At 41.5% G+C, this 23968-nt stretch overlaps 1 protein-coding gene across 3 annotated transcripts; it reads right to left on the bottom strand.

Moving 5' to 3' along the window:
* Positions 1 to 830: 830 nt before the first annotated feature.
* Positions 831 to 22439, bottom strand: LOC118387350 (alpha-N-acetylgalactosaminide alpha-2,6-sialyltransferase 5-like). Of its 3 annotated transcripts, none has more exons than XR_008144654.1 (6): positions 22241 to 22439; positions 21295 to 21507; positions 12423 to 12835; positions 10517 to 10624; positions 1610 to 8345; positions 831 to 1395 (listed from the first exon to the last, which is right to left on the bottom strand). XR_008144654.1 is itself a non-coding variant. In XM_035775615.2 (5 exons), exons 1-5 carry the CDS (start codon positions 22253 to 22255, stop codon positions 8105 to 8107), a joined length of 990 nt encoding a protein of 329 aa, XP_035631508.1. In that variant the 5' UTR covers positions 22256 to 22439; the 3' UTR covers positions 831 to 8104. The 3 variants fall into 3 exon arrangements, 1 of the variants encoding a protein (XP_035631508.1); XR_008144655.1 differs by having other exon boundaries at positions 22244 to 22439; XM_035775615.2 differs by having other exon boundaries at positions 831 to 8345.
* Positions 22440 to 23968: the final 1529 nt, after the last annotated feature.

The raw sequence follows: 23968 nt of genomic DNA, 5'->3' as shown, positions 1-23968 counted from the left end.
TTAAGAGGACCTCGACCGAGGTGGGTGGATATGTACAGTATTTGAATAAATCCATTGAATATACACCATCACAAAGAAATCCATTATTACTTTGTTTTAGGCAGGTCCTAAGAAACACTAATGAAATGTATTTTCAAAAAGAGTGGAATGGCATATGTTGATTTGAATTATGTTATGGGTCTGTGTAGCCATGGCTGCACTATCCAAATCAAATCAATCGTTATTTTGTTAATTAAACAGACGAGACACACCTCGCAGGCAACACCCATATATTTTATGTTCATCATATAATGGAAAAGAACAAAATAAAGAACAAAAAACAATTATCCACTCAACTTGCGTCACAAAAAATAAAAAGGGATATTTTAAAACAGAGCAAAAATAAATCAACTTGTTAAACTAGGCCTGTCCTACATAACATACAGGCAAAATGTTCTAAAACAGAGCAAAATAATCAATTTGTTAAACTAGGCCTGTCCTACATAACATACAGGCAAAATGTTCTAAAACAGAGCAAAATAATCCATTAGTTAAACTAGGCCTGTCCTACATAACATACAGGCAAAATGTTCTAAAACAGAGCAAAATAATCCATTAGTTAAACTAGGCCTGTCCTACATAACATACAGGCAAAATGTTCTAAAACAGAGCAAAATAATCCATTTGTTAAACTAGGCCTAGCCTATATAACATACAGGCAGGCACATGTTGTAATAAATGAGCCAACAGGAAAAGATGACCATGAGCAGCACTCATCTCAACAGACACATGTTGTAATAAATGAGCCAACTGGAAAAGATGACCATGAGCAGCACTCATCTCAACAGACACATGTTGTAATAAATGAGCCAACAGGAAAAGATGACCATGAGCAGCACTCATCTCAACAGACACATGTTGTAATAAATGAGCCAACTGGAAAAGATGACCATGAGCAGCACTCATCTCAACATTTCCACACTCTAATTGTACCCTAACCGATATCTAAACGCAGATTCAGTGAAAATAAAAATCTGACATTGATTGATTGATCAAGTCCCTGAATTAACTTCCTTGAGATCAGCCACCTTGGCAGCTGATGAAACTGTAGATTTGCACAACCAATGAATTTCTGGACAAGCTGTCAGAAACTGGTTCAGGGAAGCTCATTTGTAGTTTGTCGTCCTCACCAGGGTCTTGACCTAATTACAGTTCAGCGTTGTAACCTACATCAGTGGGCAAATGCTCACCTTCGATGGCCTCTGGCACGCTGGAGAAGTGGACTCTTCACGAATGAATACCGGTTTCAACTGTACAGAGCAGATGGCTTCGTGTGAGCGAGCGGTTTGCTGATGTCAACGTTGTGAACAGAGTGCGCCATGCAGGCAGTGGGGTTATGGCATGAGCAAGCATAACCTACGGACAATGAACACAATTGCATTTTACCGATGGCAATTTGAATGCACAGAGATACCGTGACGAGATCCTGAGGCCCATTGTCGTGACGTTCATCCGCCGCCAATCACCTCATGTTTCAGCATGATAATGCATGCATTAATGTCGCAAGGATCGGAAACAAAATTCCTGGAAGCTGAAAACGTCCTAGTTCTTCCATGGCCTACGTACTCACCAGACATATCACCCATTGAGCCTGTTTGGGAGGCTCTGGATCGACATATACGACAGCATGTTCCAGTTCCCGACAATATCCAGCAACTTCGCACAGCCGTTGAAGAGGAGTGGTACAACCTTCCACAGGCCGCAATCAACAACCCGACCAACTCAATGCGCATGAGATGTGTCAGGCTGCATGAGTCAAATGGTGGTCACACCAGATACTGACTGGTTTTCTGATCCACTTCGGGACGATTTCTGATACACAAGGGAACCTGTTGAGCGTGAAAAACCCAGCAGCATTGCAGAGGGTGAATGGGGTACACAGACATATTACGGACTCTTACATTGCTCGTTCTGATATTTCTTTGTTACTTTTTGGATTATGTGTGCACTGTTTTGTATTGCTAGGTATTACTGCATTGTGGGGGCTAGAAAAACAGCATTTTGCTGCACCTGCGATGACATCTGCAAATCTGTGCACACAACCAATACACTTTTATTTGATGTAGGAACATTAACAGGGACATTCGAGAAACATTACAGGGACATTGCAGTAACATTACAGGGACATTTCAGAAACTTTACACACAGGAATATTGCAGCAACATTACAGGAATATTGCAGCAACATTACAGGGACATTGCAGAAACATTAAATGGTTATTGCAGAAACATCGCAGGGATATTGCAGAAATATCACAGGGATATTGCAGAAATATTACAGGGATATTGCAGAAATATCACAGGGATATTGCAGAAATATTACAGGGATATTGCAGAAATATTACAGGGATATTGCAGAAATATTACAGGGATATTGCAGAAATATCACAGGGATATTACAGAAATATTACAGGGATATTGCAGAAATATTACAGGGATATTGCAGAAATATTACAGGGATATTGCAGAAATATTACAGGGATATTACAGGGATATTGCAGAAATATTACAGGGATATTGCAGAAATATTACAGGGACATTGCATTAACATTACAGGGATATTACAGGGACTTTGCATTAACATTACAGGGATATTACAGGGACATTGCATTAACATTACAGGGACTTTGCATTAACATTACAGGGACATTGCAGAAACATTACATGGCCATTGCAGAAATGTTGCAAAGGGACATAGGCTACACTGCTCTGTCGGAGATGGGAGAGGGCACTCACTCGCATAGGGATGATGAGCTACATTTAATATGACACATCTGTGTGCAGTTATTATACGATTAAACTGAAATGATGTGTTCATTAAAATAATGGTCAACGCAGGATCAGGACCTCGGGTCCATTTTCCTGAAATAACTCTGCGAAGCTTGTTCTGTAGCTTGATCCTGGTGTGGTAAGCCAAAGGATTTGCTCTGTCCTCTCTGAGGATTCCTTTCCGTGTGGTTAAACCCAATAATGACCAAAAAAAAAGGGAGGAAAAACAGGTCGTTGTGTAAATTCAAGGGTGGGGGCTTCCAGCATTCAAAATGTATTTGGATGGAAGTTTTTCCCAAGGGTGGGACTGTATTTCCATCTGCTGGTTTAAAAGCACACTTCAACCACTGTTATTTCCTTAAGACTCGTATCAAAATCTCCACTCCAGTTGTTTGGCCACACATAAACTATGCATATCCTTCTAAAATGTAAATGTAAAGACATTGTCCCACATGAGAAAAATGTATTCATTTAAATGTTATTCAGTTCCATATGATTTCTAAACGGATACACGTCACACAGTAGCTGAATTACAAAGACAGGGTGAAAATGTGTATATTTTTTGTTGAAGAACACAACATCGCAGGTCAACGGCAGGAATAGCGTATTTTAGCACGCCACCGACAATTTAGTTTATAACTGCGAAAAACAAATACAATCTACTACTAGCACAAGTGACTTATGCCTGTGAGGCACTGCTCCCTCAGGCTTATGTTTGCAAACTGCTGCCTCACAGGCTGATGTTTACACACTGCTGCCTCACAGGCTGATGTTTACACACTGCTGCCTCACAGGCTGATGTTTAAGCAACTCCGCCAATTCAAATTAAAATTGTTAAAGGGGGAGAGCGAGAATAACCATTTTGAAATCTTTAATCTAGCTGGCTGATCCAAAAACACTGAACTGGCTGGACTGTTTTCAAATTATACTGGCTAACATATAAACCACTGAAATAGCAAGACTACTTAGACATTATACAGGCTGATATATATATAATCTAAGCTGTTTAGCTGGTTAGTTATCTTTTTAAAGGAGCTTGCATCTTAGTTGACTATTTTGCTGATGTTTTTCATCTGACAACATAATGCAGCAATTAGAGCTACCAATGCCAGTGGTGGAAAAAGTACCCAATTGTCACGCTTCAGCAAAAGTAAAGATGCATTAATAGAAAATGACTCAAGTGAAAGTGAAAATCACCCAGTAAAATACTACTTGAGTAAAAGTCTAAAAGTATTTGATTTTAGATATACTTAAGTATCAAAAGTAAACGTATAAATCATTTCAAATTCCCTATATTAAGCAAACCAGACTACACCATTTTTTAAATCATTTTTTAAAATTTACGGATAGTTGGTGGCACACCTCAACACATTTGTGTTTATGGAGTCCGCCAGATCAGGTAGTAGGGATGGCCAGGGACGTTTTCTTGATAAGTGTGTGAATTGGACCATTTTCCTGTCCTGCTAAGCATTCGAAATGTATCAAGTACTTTTGGGTGTCAGGGAAAATGTATGGAGTAAAAAGTACATTATTTTCTTTAGGAATGTAGTGAAGTAAAAGTAAAAGTGGTCAAAAATAATAAATTAAAGTACAAATACCCCCAAAAAACGACTAAAGTAGTACTTTAAAGTATTTTTACATAAGTACTACACCACTGCTAACTTCTTAGCTAGCTATTTTCTCTTGAGCAATGAGCTAATATAGCAAAGCTGTATCTTAGCTGGCTGGTTAAATATAGCTATCTATTCATACAACTAATACAATACAGGCTCCTCTGAGGCTGATCTGAGTAAATAGGGGCCTTACAGGCTAATCGATAATAAAGTTTCCTCTCAGGCGGGTCAGAGTAAATACGGGCCTAACATGCTGGTCTAATGGTTTATAATAAAGGCTCCTCAGAGGCTGATCAGAGCAAATAGGGGCCTTACAGGCTGGTCTATCATGGTAAAGGTTAATTTCAGGCTTGCCAGTTTAAATAAGGGCCTCGCAGATGGATCTATAATAAAGGTTCCTCACAGACTGTAAGGCCCATATTTAGAACAATGAAATATCCACCAAAGACAAAGGGTGGGCCTGTATTCTACTGGTGAAAAACACATAAAGGCGCAAAATGTGTCAATTGCAATTTTCCTCGGGTGATTGGAACAATTGTTGTCCATATAGACCACCCACACACTGCAAAGTTCCCCCGATACGCCCACAATCAACGTTAAAACAGTAATAGACGACAAGAAATTCATTCTCCCGCACCCACAGACCAGTCCATACAGATGGAGGACACAAATAGCCACTAGGTGTCAGGGCAAACGCCTCATAACCTTCACATTTCAAATTTGCCAAGAATTTCCACTAGCTTTTGACACTTAGAGAAATGACCGTCTGTTTTAAGCCTACCTTCTGGTCATCTAAAAGTTATTCACGGCCGATGAAAAAGACAAGTTATAATACCTCATAAATCACCAGACTCTGTACACTGCCTTCTGTTTTTACCTTTTGTTGATCATGTCATTTGATCTCCAGCACCTGCTCCGTATTGGATGTGCCTAGGCTATGCAATCTTTTCCTATACTTATCTTATACTTCATCTCAACTATGTGCAGGAAACAGTTTGGTCCCACTGGATAACGATGCCACTTTTTACTGATAAAACCATTCAAGAATCACCACCAAAACATCCCAAGACCATCTCCCCACTACCAGGGGCTATCAAACATTTGTAATTTCAGCAATTTAGCGCCAGTGCTTATCTATGTCAGGAATGGGGATATGTGTCATGATGAAAATTGCTGCTCAGAAGATGAAATGATCCGACCATGATATGGAACGTTGAATGTTCATCCTCCGGCTCAATGAGTTGTCAAATCCTGACACATACTGTAATGTACTCTACGCCCTGCATCCGCAAACGGTATGCACCCAAACGGTATGATGTCAATGGTGATAAAGTTGAACACTGTTGAAAGAGGAAGGGGGGATAGCTCATGATTTGTTTTTAACCTTTGTTAACGCCCGTTTTGTCAGGTTGGTTTTGGAAACAGGATTCCTCACCCAAATGAAGTCCGGACAAGACTGCTTATTATTTGTGTATACCAAGTACACCACCTTGGCACTTTGGTCCTGTAGGCGAATAGTTTGTCAGCACGAAAACCTACTTGTAAATTTACACCGCATTTCCAAACCTTTGTTTTCATCTTTATTTTACCAGGTAAGGTCAAACGTTATTACCATGTCGCCCCGAGAGTGCGATTATAGGGACTGAAGTAATTAAAAAACAAGCTTGTTTTAAACCCTGCTTGTCCTTTGAAGCCCTTAAATCCAACCAGGTCCACCTCCGGGATGCTCATCATGATCCAGGTCTCAGGTGGACGCTGTGTAGATGACATCCCATCATTCCGAAGGGTTGCCGCTGTGGCCCCGTCCTGTTTGGGAGGGTAGCTACTGGCATTAGGATTCAAAAGTAACATGTTAAAGTATTCAGATAACTTTTGTTGTGGTGACAACTAACCTACCGCATTAGTTTTCAATTGAAGTAATCTGTTACTTAGTTACTTTATTTTTTGGGGGGGGGCAAGGTGATCTAGGTGATCAAGTCAGGCTCAGTTGATAAGAATGTATATTTTTCCAGCTCTGTTGTCTCCATAAACATAAAGGAAAGGGCACTACGATGACACAATGCGATCATGTAGTTTTACATAGAATCTCTCTTCCCAGTTTGTATCAGTGTGGAAAAACAGAGTGGTAACCAGTTCTCCTTGTATTTGAGCTCTCCTTTTATTGTGCCCAGTTGGTTTTATATAGGCCCTATGTAGTTACTTACAGAATGTGTAAATAATTCAACAAAATCATAAATTTTAAGTATTGTGACGGAGATATTGCGTCTGTCATTATTATTTCAGTTGGTATATCGCAGAGTTATAAATTAGTCTAATTGCTGAAATAGGACAATCAAATCAATAATGAGAGAAAAATCTGATTAAATGATAATTGACACAGACATGGTGGTGTAGTATGAAGATCTGAATTCCACGAACCAAGAGGTTGTGAGTTCAAATCCCAGGTGAGGACATGTTGAATAACAATGAATGTATAAATTAAAAAGCACAATTTAATAATTTGTGTTAAAAGCAATGTTTGTGTGTGTAACCAGTTGCACAGCCTTTTTTAGTTAAGCTGCCCAAATAATATCTTATAGTAGAATGAACACAAATTGAGCAAACACCTCAAGTTGGAGCTAAGTTTGTGCCAACTATTTTGAGGAGCAGCTACCCACTTCTGCTTCTCCAGCAACTGCAGCTTGCGGGTCATTCCACAAAAATAATGCCTTTTGAGTCCCTTTGATATTTTAAGTAAGAATTGTGCACCAATATTTTTTTAAACGCCTGTCATATTAATCTAAAATATATTTAATATAGACCATATGGATAATTCAATGAATCAGATTTTTTATGACACTTGCTAAAGTGCCAAAATTCAGCATTTTGACATTTCCCTCCCTCAGCCCTGTGTCACTTCTAAGGAGATGTTAACCCACTTAATCCCAACATTTCTCAAAGTATCACCATCATTGTAAAGCCTTTGTCAAAGCAACAAAATAACTAAGTCATTTCTGAAGATGATTATTTATTTCATGTGATTAGTGATTCATTTACATCTGTCCATCATTTGAAGGTCAACACGTTACGCGAACAGAACTCTCATTTAATAGTCAGATCCTAGTGTAAAAGCAGGTGAGCTGGTTCCACTCTTTTTTTGCCACGTTCTGGTGTTTTGTGGTGGAAATCTGAGCGGGTCGAACATAACATGTCAACCCTGTTACCCATAGATAGACAGGCATTTCTTTTTTTTCTTTTTTTTTTTAAACAATTTTTATAATATGTTTGTGAAGCTTACATTCAATTGCCACCCTCTGTTGCACACAGTGAGCTTCCATTCCCCCTGTCACAAGGGGATTTCTGGCTGATTTAAGAAAACAGTCAACCCTGTTACTTTATTTTGCCACTTAGTTAGCACTTACTATAGTCATTTTTTTTATTTAACCTGCTGAGATGAAGTTGAACATGTGCTCTTTATGTCAGAATGTTAAAATTATGTTAAATCCAACATATATGTATTTTTTTTACCAAATTACACTTCTCAAAGGGCACTGAATTGGTGGAATGACCCTTGTACCTTTCCACTCCCCCCACACACTCCCATAAGGGAGCCAAGGGGAGGATGAGGAAAATCAGCATGTTGGAGTCCAAACACACAGTCACATCTTTCCCAGGTCCTGGGGACCTTTCTGTCTATGTTTGGTATCAAGAGCCATCTGAAGCTGGTGTGAGTGAGCTGTTTCCATTGAGAGTAGAGGACGGGGTCCAGTCTGGCTGGTAGAAGTGGATGTCGAACATCCGAGCCCAGTTGGCGAACACTGTCTTCTCTGTGATGAAGCGATGGTGGCTTCCGCGCCGGTTCCGCTCGTGGGAGAGATACATGGCGCACTCGTCAGGCCCCGAAGGCTCGTAGTAATGATACGGCACCGAGAGATGGGAAGGAGCCCTGAAGAAAGGAGGAAATGAAGGGGAGAGAAGTTTGAGGGGGGAAATGGAAGAGGGGGTAGAGAGAGCGAGAATGGGAGAGGAGAGAGATCAACAGAAAAAGAGAGAGAGTGTGTGTGCATGCATGCGAGAGACAGATAGAGAATGGGGAGGGGAGGGAGAGAGAGAGGGATTGAAAAATACGGAGAGATGGTGGAGATGCAGTACAGTGCATTCGGAAAGTATTCAGACCCGTTGACTTTTTCCACATTTTGTTATATTACAGCCTTGTTCTAAAATCAATTCAATATTTTATTTCCCCCATCAATCTACACACAATACCCCCATAATGACAAAGCATTAGAAATGGTTGAAAATGTATAAAACATAAAAAACTGAAATATCTTATTTACATAAGTATTCAGACCCTTTGCTATGAGACTCGAAATTGAGCTCAGGTGGATCCTGTTTCCATTGATCATCTTTGAGATGTTTCTACAATTTTATTGTAGAGTCCACCTGTGGTAAATTCAATTGATTGGACATGATTTGGAAAGGCACACACCTGTTGACAGTGCATGTCAGAGCAAAAACCAAACCATGAGGTCGAAGGAATTGTCCGTAGAGCTCCGAGATAGGATTGTGCCGAGACACAGATATGGGGAAGGGTACCAAAATATTTCTGCAGTATTGAAGGTCCCCAAGGAAACAGTGGCCTCCTTCATTCTTAAATGGAAGAAGTTTGGAACCTAGAGCTGGACGCTCTGCCAAACTGAGCAATTGGGGGAGAAGGGCCTTGGTAAGGGATGTGACCAAGAACCCGATGGTCACTCTTACATGGCTACAGAGTTCCTCTGTGGAGATGGGAGAACCTTCCAGAAGGACAACTATCTCTGCAGCACTCCACCAATCAGGCATTCATGGTAGAATGGCCAGACAGAAGCCACTCCTCAGTAAAAGGCACATGTCAGCCCACTTGGAGTTTGCCAAAAGGCCCTTAAAGACTCTCAGACCATGAGAAACAAGATTCTCTGGTCTGATTAAACATCTGGAGGAAACCTGGCACCATCCCTACGGTGATGCATGGTGGTGGAAGCATCATTCTGTGGGGATGTTTTTCAGTGGCAGAGACTGGGAGACTAGTCAGGATCGAGGGAAAGATGAGCGGCGCAAAGTACAGAGTGATCCTTGATGAAAACCTTCTCCAGAGCGCTCAGTACCTCAGATTGGGGCGAAGGTTCACCACCCAACAGGACAACAACCCGAAGCACACAGCCAAGACAATACAGGAGTGGTTTCAGGGACAAGTCTCTGAATGTCCTTGAGTGGTCCAGCCAGAGCATAGACTTGATCCCAATCAAACATCTCTGGACAGACCTGAAAATAGCTGTGCAGCGACGCTTCCCATCCAACCTGACAGAGCTTGAGGATCAGCAGAGAAGAATGGGAGAAACTCCACAAATACAGGTGTGCCAAGCTTGTAGCGTCATACCCAAGAAGACGTGAGGCTGTAATCGCTGCCAAAGGTGCTTCAACAAAGTACTGAGTAAAGGATCTGAACACTTATGTAAATGTGATATTGTATTTTTTTTTATACATATATATACATTTGCAAACAAGTCTAAAAAACTTTTTGCTTTGTCGTTATGGGGTATTGTGTTTGGACTGATGAGAGAAAAAATCTATTTTCTTAATTTTAGAATATGGCTGTAACGTAACAAAACAAGGAACAAGTCAAGGGCTCTGAATACTTTCTGATTGCCCAGCATATCATATTTCTTAGCCCCGAGATGTGCTTATCAAAGCTACTTCTTTCCCTGTGATAATTCTTCAGTCCTAGACTCAGTACACTCTGGCCCCAGAGGAGAGCTTGAGCCAGCATGCATAATTCACACAACACAGACATTTGATCTGGTCCCATGGCCCTGCCTGTGGATATCAGCTCGATATCTGGAGCACCTGTTGTCCTCCATCTAGCTAGCTTTTGTTTTATTAGACCTTCCCCTCTCATGTATTTAAGATGCATAGTCAAGATATTTAGGACACAAGCAGGTATATTGTATTTGCCAGAACAGAAATAATAATATTAATAATAAAAGTGATAAGTTGCCTATTAATAATAATCCCTTATGGCATACGTCATTGAAACTCTTGGGTCTGACACCACTGTGCCCTGTGCTGAACCCAACCCACCTGCAAAAGTCAGGAGCCACCATGCCATAGACATTGATCGTATCACAGAGTTCCAGGGCAATGACCATGGTGAACCAGCCAGTGCTCAGCCATGAGTTAGAGGTCTTCCTGGATGACAAGGTGAGGGGAAACAAGACACAATATATACTATATGTTCAACCAAATGTGTTGCCATGACTCAACAGATTTAAATGAGAGAAATTGTGAGAGAGAAAAAAAATGGCCCTATGTGGTGCTTGCAGTGATATCCATTCTGCCCAAGGCCTTCAATTTATTACTTAATTTTTAATACCATAAGATTTCACACTGCCATATTCCTAATTTACATGATTTGACATGAAATCGCAATTTCAGTGCTGTTTAACAGCCATCAAAGCAGTGCCCCCTGTAAAATGGAGCCCTTTCATCTACTGAACCGTCAAGGCTAGTTTGTCGAGGTGGACCTGCCAGCCATACCAGCCCCTCACTGGGGGATATCCCAGCTGGCAGCGGTGCCACTTCTGTCTGGGCTCATTCTGTTTACTGTTGGCAGCCTCTGCCAGGAGGGCACAGGGAGAGTACCAGCGAGAGTGCCAGACAGTGAAAGTCTGGTAGGACCTGCAATCGGTTTCTGCTCCTAGCTTTGCCTCAGTGACATTATCTTGTGAGGCTGTGTAGCGCTTTTGTCACTTCCTGTCAACAGTTAATGAAGACACCAATTATCTCGTATTATCGTAGCATATGTAACTGTCATGTACAGATGTACTATCTTAATTCGATCACTCTGTTGTCGAAGAGATTTTCCTGCGCAGAAACACAGAAACATTTGGTCAATGGGTTAGCTTGTCGCAACATTGCCTGCAATGCCGTGTGATGGGTTTTGGATTTCTGAGCTTGAACTATTATTAATGATTAGTTATATTATTAATCATTAGTTATCAAAGACACACGAGGGGTGACTGCAGGGAGAACAGTCACATGTTGCAGTGCTGCTAAGGAACCATTTAAGGCCCATATCACATTGATTTAAGCAGGCAAGTCAGTTAAGAACAAATTCTTATTTACAATGGTGTCTTCGGAACAGTGGGTTAACTGCCTTTTTCAGGGGGAGAATGGCAGATTTTTAGATTAACAGCTCGGTGATTAGATCTAGCAACCTTCTGGTTACTGGCCCAATGCTCTAACCACTAGGCTACCTGCCCGGCAACAATGATGCAATGTTTAGCGATAAGGAGGAGACTCCACCCAGAGTGGGGTATGTATACTACCTCTGCTGAAACCATGTCTTTGTCTAATGCAGCTGTACTGGCCCTCTGGGAAGAATAAACTTGGTTTGAGCTTTCACAGTGTCCGTAGAGTTTTTACTCTGAGAATTAGAACCTAACACTTGGTAATGTAAAATTGGTAGTTGGCATTAGGTTGTCTCAACGTTATTACACAACTTCTTGTTTCTTCTTCTTCTACCACTTCCATTCACAACATGATCCAGCATTTTGTTTGGGACAGAGTTTCTGTACTTACAGATTGTTAAAATCCCTCTCCAGCTGCATTGTCCCATTCAATGAGATTCTCATACCCCACCGTCTACAAATAATCCTCTTAGTTCCTAACATATATTCAGAGTGCTTTGAACTAAATCCCATTAATGATAGTGTGAGTGGTTGGGTGGTTGTTGGGATTTCTTTGTTATTCTTTTGTTAAAAATGCTCAAAAGCAGCTTTTGAATTAGAATGTGTATGCCCAAGAGCACTGACTACAATGCATTCGACTTCCCTGGCAAATCCTGCTTCAAGTGGCTCAAGTCCTCAAACACACTGACTGTATTTTTCGGAAGTCATTCTTGACCAGAATTAGACAGACGGACAGACTCACAAAGCCAAAACCCAATGGCATCATTGACCCAAGGGTCAAAATGTCAAAACCCTACCTGTCTCTCCCTGTCTCCTTCTTGAAGAGCTCATCGAACTGCGGCATCTTGAGCTGGGAGATGACGTAGACCTTCAGTTTGGGCAGAAGTTGGTTGACCATACGCAGGTTGTTGAAGACCAGGCCTTTGCCGTCGCGTCGCATACAGCTGCTGGGTCCCCAGAAGAGGAAGACTGAGTCCTGGCTGGCGTTGAGCAGCTCCTGCCGGCTCCGCAGTACCCTCTGCATGCTGGAGTGGGCGATGACGCGCAGGCTGGTACGCTGGCCCACATCCCGCTGGAAACTACCCCCAGTCGGGGCGTCGTTCATGCGGATGACGCACTCAGTGCTGTCGATTTCGTCCCCACGGTTGCTGCCGGTAAGGTGGCCAGAGCTGGTCACCAGGGCACAGCAGTTACAGTGCATCCTCAGAGGCTCGGGGGGAAAGTCAAGAGGTCAAAGACGGTATAGTAAAGTGAGGTCAGAGGCTACAGGAGTTCAACTGTGGCCATTAAACAACATAAAAAATGCATGCTTCCTTATTTCCTTGCACTGAAATTATGTACAGGTAACTGCCAAAATAAAGGAAACACTTTAAATGAGAGTTCTGGTGGCTCTGTTATGGTGTGGGGTGCATTTTCCTGGCATGGTTTAGGTCCTCTCAACCCCTTAGATGGCAAGGCAGATACCAACAAATACACAGCCATTCCGAGTGATTACTTTCAACCTATGGGAATCATTTCTATTCTGGTGGGAGTGGTCTGTGGTAGAGGTCTTCACAGATCCACCTGTCCGGATCCATAAGTCGAAATAATGTCACAGGTCTGGTCGGATCTGATATTATTGTCTCGGGTATGTGTCATTTTAACAGACTTTACTGGAAGGATCCATACTGATCCGAATGTGACTGTTGCAGTAGAAAGAGAGAGAAAATTTGCAATTTATACAGCTTCTCTTTGCTTTCCACGAGAGTGGCGCATGTAGCTTGTTGTTGTTGTTGTTGTTGGCCAATCATAAGTCATCAAAACAGCAATAGGCTACAGTCATAGAGCCTCTGTTAGGTGCAAAAGTTAGGAGATATCTAATCAATGGACATTTTTTAATTAAAATTATGGAATTAAAAGTTAACAAGGAGAAGGATAGGTTACAATGGCCAAGAGCCAAACGGTAGGCTACTACTTTATATTCTGAATGGAATTATTGTTTGTAACTGTGTAGGACGAGAATGCGCATGCAGCCTTTATTAGCCCCAGCTAGCTAGCTATCTTAACACGCTCCTCCTGGTTTGATGCAGTCAGGACAGGTTACCTATATTGGATAATAAATAACCTAGCTAAGGCAGCTATTAGTCTACTACAGCACTTGTTGGCTTAGTTGGTTGCTGTCTCTCATCTCTTCCGCCCACCTCCCTGTTCCGTGTCACTTGCTCACTCACAGTAGCCTACACACACAGCATGGCCTATGCTAGAGTATTACCTCTCTCTACTTCATCTCCCTTGCGCTTTATCAGCTCCAGATAATAAAGTAGCTTGAAAATGTACTTCTCTGCTGCTTCCCCCACTCGGATTGGATCGGGTCTGGATCCGACCAGCTCTATACGGAATTGGTCTAGTTGTTCTCGGGTACGTTTGAAACGGATCTCTATATTTAAAAAATGGATTTATGCATATTGGGTCCGGATGGGAAAGCCCCAGGTCCATTGCGGAACGGGTCCAACTTTTTTAACCTATGAAGGCCTCTAGTCTGTGGTCTTTTCAAGTATGGCAATGCCCCCATCCACAGTGCACGAATGGTCAATAAATGGTTTTATGAGAAGGAAAATTATGTAAACCATATGCCATAGCCGTCTCAGTCACCAAATCTCAACCCAATGGAATACTTATAGAGCGATGCCTGAGACAGCGTTTTACACCACCATCAACAAAATACCAAATTATGGAATGTCCTGTGGAAGAATGGTGTCGCATCCCTCCAATAGACTTTCAGACACTTGTAGAATCTATGCCAAGGTGCATTGAAGCTGTTCTGGTTCTGGCGGCTTGTGGTGGCCCAACACCCTATCAACCGTACACTGCAGTGGGCTAAATCAGGTTTGATTCAGGATTTTTGTCTATTTTTTTATGAATAATCTTTATTAATTACGAAATAATTAAAAATATGAAAAACATTCTACCCATGAGGCCAAAGAGGGTGCTTTTGGTCATTGACTGTAGGAAAGGGATGTGACACTTTAAGTTGGTTATTCCTTTATTTTGGCAGTTACCTGTAGCTAACAGCATTGGACAAGTGAAACCACGGTACCCACCACATTGCTCAAGCCTATCGGAAGGCAGAAAAGAAAGAAGGATGCATGTTTGAAGTTTTCAAACAGAGTCTGCGCTCTCTGGGGCTGACTGAAGCCCAAAGGGTCTTCTACAGGAATCACACAACCCATTATCATTCAATAAAATATGAGACATATTCACATATTCATTTTGGAGTATGTAACGATGCCTGTAGCCCTTTCCTGCAGTCAAATGACCTAGTGGCCTCATGGGTGGAATGTTATTCATATTTTTCATAATTTCATCATTAATAAACATTACGTCAATAACACGCCGAGAATCCGGTTTCTATGTCAAACGGTTTTGTTATGTTTCAGTCTCCTGTGAGTTATATAAAGTGTAATATTAGGATGCACACTCAAAATTGAACACATTTCAACTCTATATCTGACATGGTACAGGTGTTTTATTTTGTTTAAACCTATAACCATGTGTGTCAGGTGTATACTTTTGTTTCAAAGTCGATGTGTTTAAGACTACCAAGAATGTGTGACCCTGACTTAGCCCGCTAAGTAAAAGGTTAACAAAACAAGTAAAAACATTTAAAAAGAATGTAATCCTCCCTCTCTCTCATCGATGTCAATGGGCACACGGAGAGTTGAGATCCATGGCACCAGATTCAGATCTCCCTGCCAAGAGGAAAACTGTGTTCCCCAAAATTCAACAGCACAATCAATACCCGCTACAGCATAGAGTAGAAGGCCAGGCAAAAGGGCATCTATATCTAATAATGAAAATCCTGAGACCCTCTCATGAATTATTCCAAGGCTTAATGCAGAGGCCCATTGGCATTCAGAGCTGTACTCTTAGCTTCATGCTTGACTGTGGCCCGTGTGGCCTGTGCACAAATACATACTGTGCATACGGGTGAGATTACAGACTTCACTGCCTCATGATCCCGCTCTACTGTTCACATGTGTCTTCCTGTAATCTCTGTAATTACACACAGATGAATTAACAAGGGAAGCTGCCAGGAAACGGAGAAGGGAATGGGCACGGTGTGGGAAGTGTGTGTGATGAGTGATCCGGGTTCTTCCGTCATGGTAGCAGGTTGAGAATTTTGAATTTCCCGACTTCAAACTACAGCATCTTTCATCGACATAGTGTGGATATGTCAATTGCTCGCGCGAGCCAGACATCCTACAAGTAGACAAGGAAAAAAATGACACGCCACGATTATACACAATCCCCTGCCAGGCTACGAAAAATACCTAGCGAGGACATAAATCTTATTTATTTTTCGTATTCTTTACGTTTCTGCAGATATGGAACACATACTCCCCATGGCAATACGAACCGCTCTTCTTACTACTTCCTACTTAATGCAGTTCGATACAAGAAAAGAAAACCATGCCGGTTTTGTTTCTGCATTTCCTCTATTGGCTAGTCTTCATGCCTGTCTCTTCTAATGAACTGCAGGTGTTTAATTCCTGGAAGATTTTGCTCTTTCCTTTTCATCTCTGCTGCTTTCTTACCCGAACGGACTATGTTTGTCTGGGAACATTTTCTCGGCACATTCGTTTCCCCTTTAACGAGTCAAGAGATAAGATTGATATTTGGAATTGAAAAAACGCTCAGCAAAACGCGGACCTAGAACCCAAGCAATAACTTTCAACTTTATTATTGGATCCTCCTTGTGGCCTAGAGCACCAGGGAAATTCTCCCAGTACCAGTAATAAGTGTTTTTGACAGGAAGACTAAATTGTCTTTGACAGAGCCCAGAGCTTCTGTCAGCTCAATGCTTCTTTCTAGGCAGAAATAGCAATGACTTATCGACCTTCATTTTGAGGAAAAGGTTGAAACCGAGTCTTTTAGGGGAGAACCCTTGTCAAAACGGATTCTCAAATAACACATAATTGAATCACATGTTATTACATATTCCATCATTATGGAAGCGACCTGCTTGAAAGCAATAATAACTGGGAGGATCCTTATTAGGCCTATGCATTTGAAAGTAGTCTGTGGTAGAGGTCTTCATGGATCCACCTGTACCCAAATAGTTTGATAGTTTTATATTATTATGAACTCATTTCAATATGAGCACACCTACCTATGCAGTAGGAACTTGACTAATACGACTCACCGTGTCATAAATCATTCATAAACCGAAAATATACATATTCCACTCAAACTGTGCATCCCAAATGGCACCCTACTCCCTATACATTGCACCACTATTGACCAGGGCCCAAAGGGCTCTATGTAGGGAATGCCATTTGGGACGGTGCCATTTGGGACGTAGTCCCAGAGTTAGTATAGTAATGGCGCGTTGGCAGGTTCAGACTTCATTGACCTCTAATGTGAAGTAGATTAGATTAGCTGAGCCATGATAAACAGACCACAGAGCTCACAGCACAACACACAGTTATGAGTAGTGCCTCAACCCAGTCAATTACGCCATTCACACAGCATCTCCAGACGCATCACTATCATCCTGCTTAGACTCCTCCCCAGAGGAAAGCAGGATCATAATTGCTTTTGAGGACAGCCGCGTCCATTCAGCTTCTCTCTAGCTACCTCCCAGAATACTCACATCACCCAAGGCGGACAGTAGCCTCGATTTCATGTCTCGCAGTTCTGGTAAATGTAATATTTCAAAAACAACGGTTTGACAGTGAGACCAGGCGCACAGAGCCCTTCCTTTATGATGACTAGAGACAGTAGGCCAACATATCAGAGGAAATGTCAGAATTGAGGGTGTTGAGGCATTTGAGGGACATGGGGGAATTGTCTTGGGGGGGGGGGGTTACTGTATTAACAGATGCGGTCAAATATATTGGCAGCGTTGCACTTTTCACAATTTCTTCTCAAATAAGTAGAAATTGAAATCATCTTTGGTGTTCACACGTGTATTTGTTTGATTTACAACTGCTTTTTAATGATGAGGGCACCAGCATTCTTCTCACAGCTCTGCAATATTTTCTGTATATATCACTGCCATTTTGTTCTTTAAAAAATGTCAAAGTTCGTCTTTAACAGTGAAATCTAAAAACCGTCAATTCCTTACTTAGATCCAAGATGGAGTCAACAGCTGCCTCTTACAAAATGATGATATTCATTGCTTCCTGTCAGCTTTCCTCAAGGCTCTGATTAGCCCTGTCTATCTATCCGTTTATGAGGGAGTAGGTCCTCTTGGATTAATGAGGACTTGGATCCTTTAGAAGAAGTTCTCTCAGTGAGGAGGAAGTGCGGTGGGTGCACAGCGAATGGGCTACTTATGTTAATGACATCCAGAGGATGATGTCCAATAAGGTTAGCCGTGGTTCGGTTAAGCGTTGTTCTTCTAGTCTCTGTCTAGGCCTATACTGGTAAAGATATTAGATGTTCGGGAGGAATGCACTGATTCTCGTCTTAGGTTGTCGTTTTTTTTAAGGGATTTCTGGATCCTTTGTCCGGTGTTCTGTACAACTGGGATTTGTAAAGGGCATCATTAAAGAGGGAGTCTCACAAATAACTCATTTCTGCACTTGTGACTTTCTCCGGTTATCTACATTTTCATTTCTAGTTCCAACTAATCATCAGAGATTACATCAAAAAGCAAGGCTTTGAAAGCAAAGTGGTGGATTTCAGCACTGGTGCGAAAACACACATATTTAGTGAGGAGATTTACAGAACATACATGATTTGTGATTACCATGTGTAAAGGCCAGTGCATATTGATGCTGATGGCCATGTGTTAAAGGTCAACATCTCTTTAATAGGAATCGGTAAAGGATAAGAGGAGGGGGGATTGTCACTAACTGTACCTAGTCCACCAGGCGTGTGTGTGTGTGTGTGTGTGTGTGTGTGTGTGTGTGTGTGTGTGTGTGTGTGTGTGTGTGTGTGTGTGTGTGTGTGTGTGTGTGTGTGTGTGTGTGTGTGTGTGTGTGTGTGTGTGTGTGTGTGCGTGCGTGCGTGTGCGCGCGCGTGCGTGTGACTGCAGCTGTAATCAGATTGTCAAAAGTGAGAAAGCCATAGAGGAGGGACATTCTCAGAAAAGAAACCACCGTGACGGACAGTGGAGAAAGTAACACAAAGGGGGAGACACACTGATTAATTCTAAATTCTATGATTACATCTAAGATACACCTATTTCCTTTTTTATATATTTCCTTTTATGCTACATGTATCAGCAGCGTTTCAGCTAACATAAATGATTTGTCCTGAAATATTCAAAGGCCACCAGTCAGGTACTGTATATCTTATGTCTCATCCCAATTCACAAATGCTGAGATGAAACTAGAAAGAGATACATGTTCCCAGGTATCGAAGTAGAAAGGGTTTGCTTTGGGTAGCTTGTGAGCAAACAAATAACCTTTTATGGCATGTAGGTGGAGGCAGACCTTTCCTGTGTATTCTCCATGATTAATGTGTGGCCTTTCTCAGCCCCCAGTATGAGCCATAAAGCAGCTAGAGGAGTAGTGGTGGTACTCACAGGTCCAACACCCAGCTCAGTGGAATCATGGTCCATGAAAGAGAAAGTTATGCACATAAGTTAATGGGGGGCATAATCAGAATCCTTCAGGCGCAGTAAATACTGTAAATACGGTGGTGTGTGTGTGTGTGTGTGTGTGTGTGTGTGTGTGTGTGTGTGTGTGTGTGTGTGTGTGTGTGTGTGTGTGTGTGTGTGTGCATGGGGGGCGTGCATGCATGAATGCTTTGTGTATGTTAAGTGATCAGAGTCAAGAGGCCCCGCAGCTAAAGCCGATACCAACTGACTGGGATGGTCTGTGAATTCAGATAGTCCAGATCGTGATTTTCAGGGTGTAATGGCAGCTACACTACAGCGGTACTTTAGAGTCCCTACGGTGGAGAGCAGACCTGAGATGGGGCAGTTTGCGGATTAATGAAGTAATACGATGGCAGGGAACGACTGGAGAGAAGATTCATATCAGGGGACGGGGTGAGAACGGAAATATAATCCAGATGTGTTCATTGTGCTGCCTTTTCTTGGACTGGGACCAAATAGGACACAAAGAAAGACCTCTTTGTGTCCTGTTTGGTCCGAGTTACTAAGTTCTTTCATCATCATATTCTAGCTGTTGGCTGGAAGGGGACTTCAAATTGCTGCTGAATCTATTGAAAAGGTTGGTTCTGGGCAAGAACAAACAACTTCGTTGTGCTGAGCATGTACAGTACAATGGCCACAAATCACACAACTCTCTGACGCTTTTAATAGTCTTTAAACAGTGAGCAGTGAACAGAACCGCTCCAGACACAGACCCCCATATAATCCTGTTCTCAACTCCTCTCCGTTGTGGCCTCTCTTGTCCGGTGCCACCTGAGAGACGCAGTGTCCTTCCACGCTGCCGCTCTCTACTCCCGTATCTCTCCCACTCTGGAGCCATGCTGCTAAAGTCAGCCCATACAGAAGCCAGCACGCTGTGTGTGTCTCTTATTTAGGAATAACAACCAACAAAATCTCAAAGGTACCAAAACAACTGCTCTCTCTGCTACCGCACGGAAAGCGGTACCGGAGCGCCATGTCTAGGTCCAAGAGGCTTCTAATCAGCTTCTAATCAACCCCCCAAGTCATAAGACTCCTGAACATCTAATCAAATGGCAACCCAGTCTAATTGCATTGCCCCCCTTCCATTACGCTGCTGCTACTCTCTGTTATTATCTATGCATATCTATGTCACTTTAATAACTCGACCTACATGTACATATTACCTCAATTACCTCAACTAACCGATACCCCAGCACATTGACTCCATACCGTTACCCCCTGTTATTTTACTGCTGCTCTTTCATTATTTGTTACTTAAAAATAAATACAAAATGTTGTTATTTTTCTTAAAACTTTATTGTTGGTTAAGGGCTTGCAAGTAAAGCATTTCACTGTAAGGTCTACTACACCTGTTGTATTCGGAGCGTGTGACAAATAAAATGTGATTTGATTTCAACTACCTATCTCTCTTTCCATCAACTTGCCTGGGAACCTCACTGGCTGCAGTCTTTGGAACAGGGATTCAAAGGTACTGCAAACGGTTGCCAATTTCAGTCCCACCCACTCGTGTGGTTTCAAGAAGAAATCTCCCGAGCTATATCAATAAGCCACTTCGAGTGTAGCCTACCTGGGATATTTGTCTGTGAGCTGGCCGGTCAGCTTTACCTGAATAACAGCTGGACACAGATCAGGAGGTGCAGCTCGTGTTATTCATGCACAACATCACTAGAGCAGTCAATGTGCCTCTCAGGTGCTTAATGTCCAACATATTGGCTGTGGCCACTGATTACAATTACACTCACAAGACATTGAATCGATTAACCCTCATCTTAGTTCTAAACGATTGAACCTTAAGCGACAGACTGAAGATATGTGGCAACAAAGGCATTTGGGTTATTGAAAAGTCTAGTGATAGTGCTGTTGATGGTACTTTGGAATACACTGTAGACTTTTGCCGAATACCTACTTACAATTTCAAAATATCTACAAAGCCTTTGGAATAAATATCTAAAAAAGCCTTTTGAATAAATGACACAGGAAACAACCACTGTTGGTTGACAGCATTGGTTGTCCATACATGTTTTAAATGTCTTGACACATTTCTACAGATGTTGAGTTCTTATAGTCAGTATACCGCTTACCTTTTGATCGATGACTCCAGTGTAGCCCTGTAGGGTTGATGACAGGGCTCTTCCTGGTTTAGGCTGCGCTTTCCTGGGTTTATCCATTTGCGGCCCAGTAGCAGCAGCATCCGTGGGATACGCTGTCCCTGACGTGTCCGTGAAGCTGTTGTTGTACACAACCATGAGACTGGTACCCATGGTAATAACTATAATGACGATAACCCCACGGCGCTATAATAAGGAGAAAATTGGTAAAATAGGCTATATCATGAGATATTCAACCGGTTTATAAAATATGCAAAAAAAACTAAATTAGCCTATATCTGCAGTAAGCTATAATAAATTATGTATAGTATTTCTATTCTAGAATATAATGACAAATTAGAACTATAAAACTCTGTTAGCAGCTTATGATAATGGTTGTGAGATGACACATAATATCACATCTCTTCTTTCTGTAATCACAATTCAATTCTCTAATCCACCACTCAAATCAACCCACTGTGAACAGATGTCAGTTCAGTCTAGTTTTGATTTACATTTGGTTGAGTTGTCAATTACCGTGAATTCAACGTAAAATCACCCAAAAAAATTGATTTAGGTTACAAGTTGGGGGAATTTCTTGAGGGAAATTCTATAATGCCGATGACTCAGTTTTCCACGTTGATTCAACTTCATCACATATGATCTTTGTTGTTGAAATTACGTGGTAACAACATTGACTCAACCAGTTTTTTTGCACTGTGGGAACAGATGCGCTCTATGATTTAAAAAGACTGACGGCTGTGCACTCTTCACATTATAATCTTTAAATCCATCACCCAACCCATTGTCATAAAGATAGAGCCGAAACTATTTAAACAGTAGAGTAGAATAGACTAGGAGCATGATACAGTAGCAGTAGGCGAGAGGTCTATTTTCTCCCATAACTTCCATCTTTCCAAAAGAGTTTCAAAAAGCCTACCACCTGAGCCTTCATTTTGTGGATGTCCTCCGTAAAATTGTGCCCTTTACATAACGATTTAGAAGCCGGGGCATTCACGTTGCTGAAATCGTCGCAGCGGTGTCTGTTTACGCCAAATAACAACTGACTGACTTTTTGACAAAGAGCGGATCCCTAATGTAGCAGATTAGCACTCGCACTGATACATACATCAACGATCCACTCCCCTCTCGCAGAATCCAGAGCGCCCAGTATGATAACTCCGCATGGTCATAATGAACGCCTCTTCAAGAATGGAAGAATTTCGTACAATTCAAATGATTGATTGGGGATCTCTTTACTGAGGAATGTAGCCTAACTCTTTCTGTTGAATGTGTTTGAAATATTGTATACATTTGTATTATGTTGTATTTGTACATTGCAGTGCTTCCTTGTAAAAGAGACCTTTGTAAAAATGTCGGTGTTAAGCAAATAGTTTATAGGCTGTTAATTACTATTAATAAGTAGTTAATATCAGTGGTGGAAAAAGTACCCAATTGTCATACTTGAGTAAAAGTGTAGATACCTTAATAGAAAGTTACTCAAGTAAAAGTGAAAGTCAGCCAGTACAATAATACTTGAGTAAAATTCTAGAAGTGTTTGGTTTAAAATATACTTAAGTATCAAAAGTACATGTAATTGGTTAAATATACTTAAGTATCACAAGTAAAATTATAAATAATTTCAAATTCCTGCAAAACCCTTAGACATTATTTACAGAAGAAGCATTTGTGTTTAGTCAGTCCGCCAGGCCAGCCAACTAGTACTTTTGGTTGTCAGGGAAAATGTATGGAGTAAAAAGTACAATGTTTTCTTTAGGAATGTAGTGAAGTAAAAGTAGTCAGAAGTTAATATGTAATCTATAGTTATGTAAAGTACAGATACTCAAAAAAACTACTTAAATATTACTTTAAAGTATTTTTACGTAAGTACTTTACACCACTTGTTCATATAAGCTGAATAATGAAATTCAATAGACGTAGATTATGTAATGGTATAGGCTATGCAAACATGCGGAATAACGTTTATTTAAGTCCTTTTTTATCTTATATCATAACCTAATAGCCAGATTGTGGGATAATATTTCATAAAAGGTAGGCTACAGAGTAATTTAGACAAGGTATTCTTATTCTTATTTATCAAATTATGTAAACATAATAAGGTAGTGGAAAAGCACCTGGGGCAGGGCTTGAACCATCAACTCTGCGGGACCACCCGTGTGTGCTCTACCACCCATGCCTTAGAGTTCTTGACCTCCAGGCTGTGATCACAAGTGCTGCGTAGCATGCCAACAACAGACACTGGTAACCCCGATGTGAAGTGAGAGCATATCCTCATCTAAAAATGGCAACCAGAGCAGAGCACCAGCGCTCCTCACGGAGAGCAGATTTGCTAGAAGCTGTAATCTAGTCTGGAGCTGCTGGGAAATGGGAGTCAGGCTTTTTTTAGTCGACCTCTGAGTTGTTGACTCCCAGACTTTTATCTCTTATTGACATCGCTGTAAGATGGTTCTCACCAAGAAGTTAGAAGATATGGTGTGCTTGAGGGAGGTGGTCAACAAAGTCCTGTTAAATCTCAATAGAAAACAATACATTCAGTCAGCGTATGATACTTGAAGTAGTAGAGGGTAATATTCAGGTCGTTTCACTCTGGCCTAGATGAACATTTAATGATACCATTGACCTAATTAGTGAAATTGGCATGGTTTAA

The sequence above is a fragment of the Oncorhynchus keta genome, chromosome 1, assembly GCF_023373465.1.
Source record: "Oncorhynchus keta strain PuntledgeMale-10-30-2019 chromosome 1, Oket_V2, whole genome shotgun sequence".
Taxonomy (NCBI): Eukaryota; Metazoa; Chordata; class Actinopteri; order Salmoniformes; family Salmonidae; genus Oncorhynchus; species Oncorhynchus keta.
The sequence above is the reverse complement of the archived record's forward strand: the minus strand, read 5'-3'. Positions and strand labels throughout refer to the sequence as shown.

Excerpts from the sequence above, each read along its gene's own strand:
- LOC118387350 (XM_035775615.2), bottom strand. Across the intron at positions 12,836-21,294 it reads CTGGAGTCATCGATCAAAAG|CCTCTGAGGATGCACTGTAA; the intron begins GTAAGCGGTATA and ends TTTCCCCCCGAG. Across the intron at positions 10,625-12,422 it reads AAGGAGACAGGGAGAGACAG|GAAGACCTCTAACTCATGGC; the intron begins GTAGGGTTTTGA and ends CTTGTCATCCAG.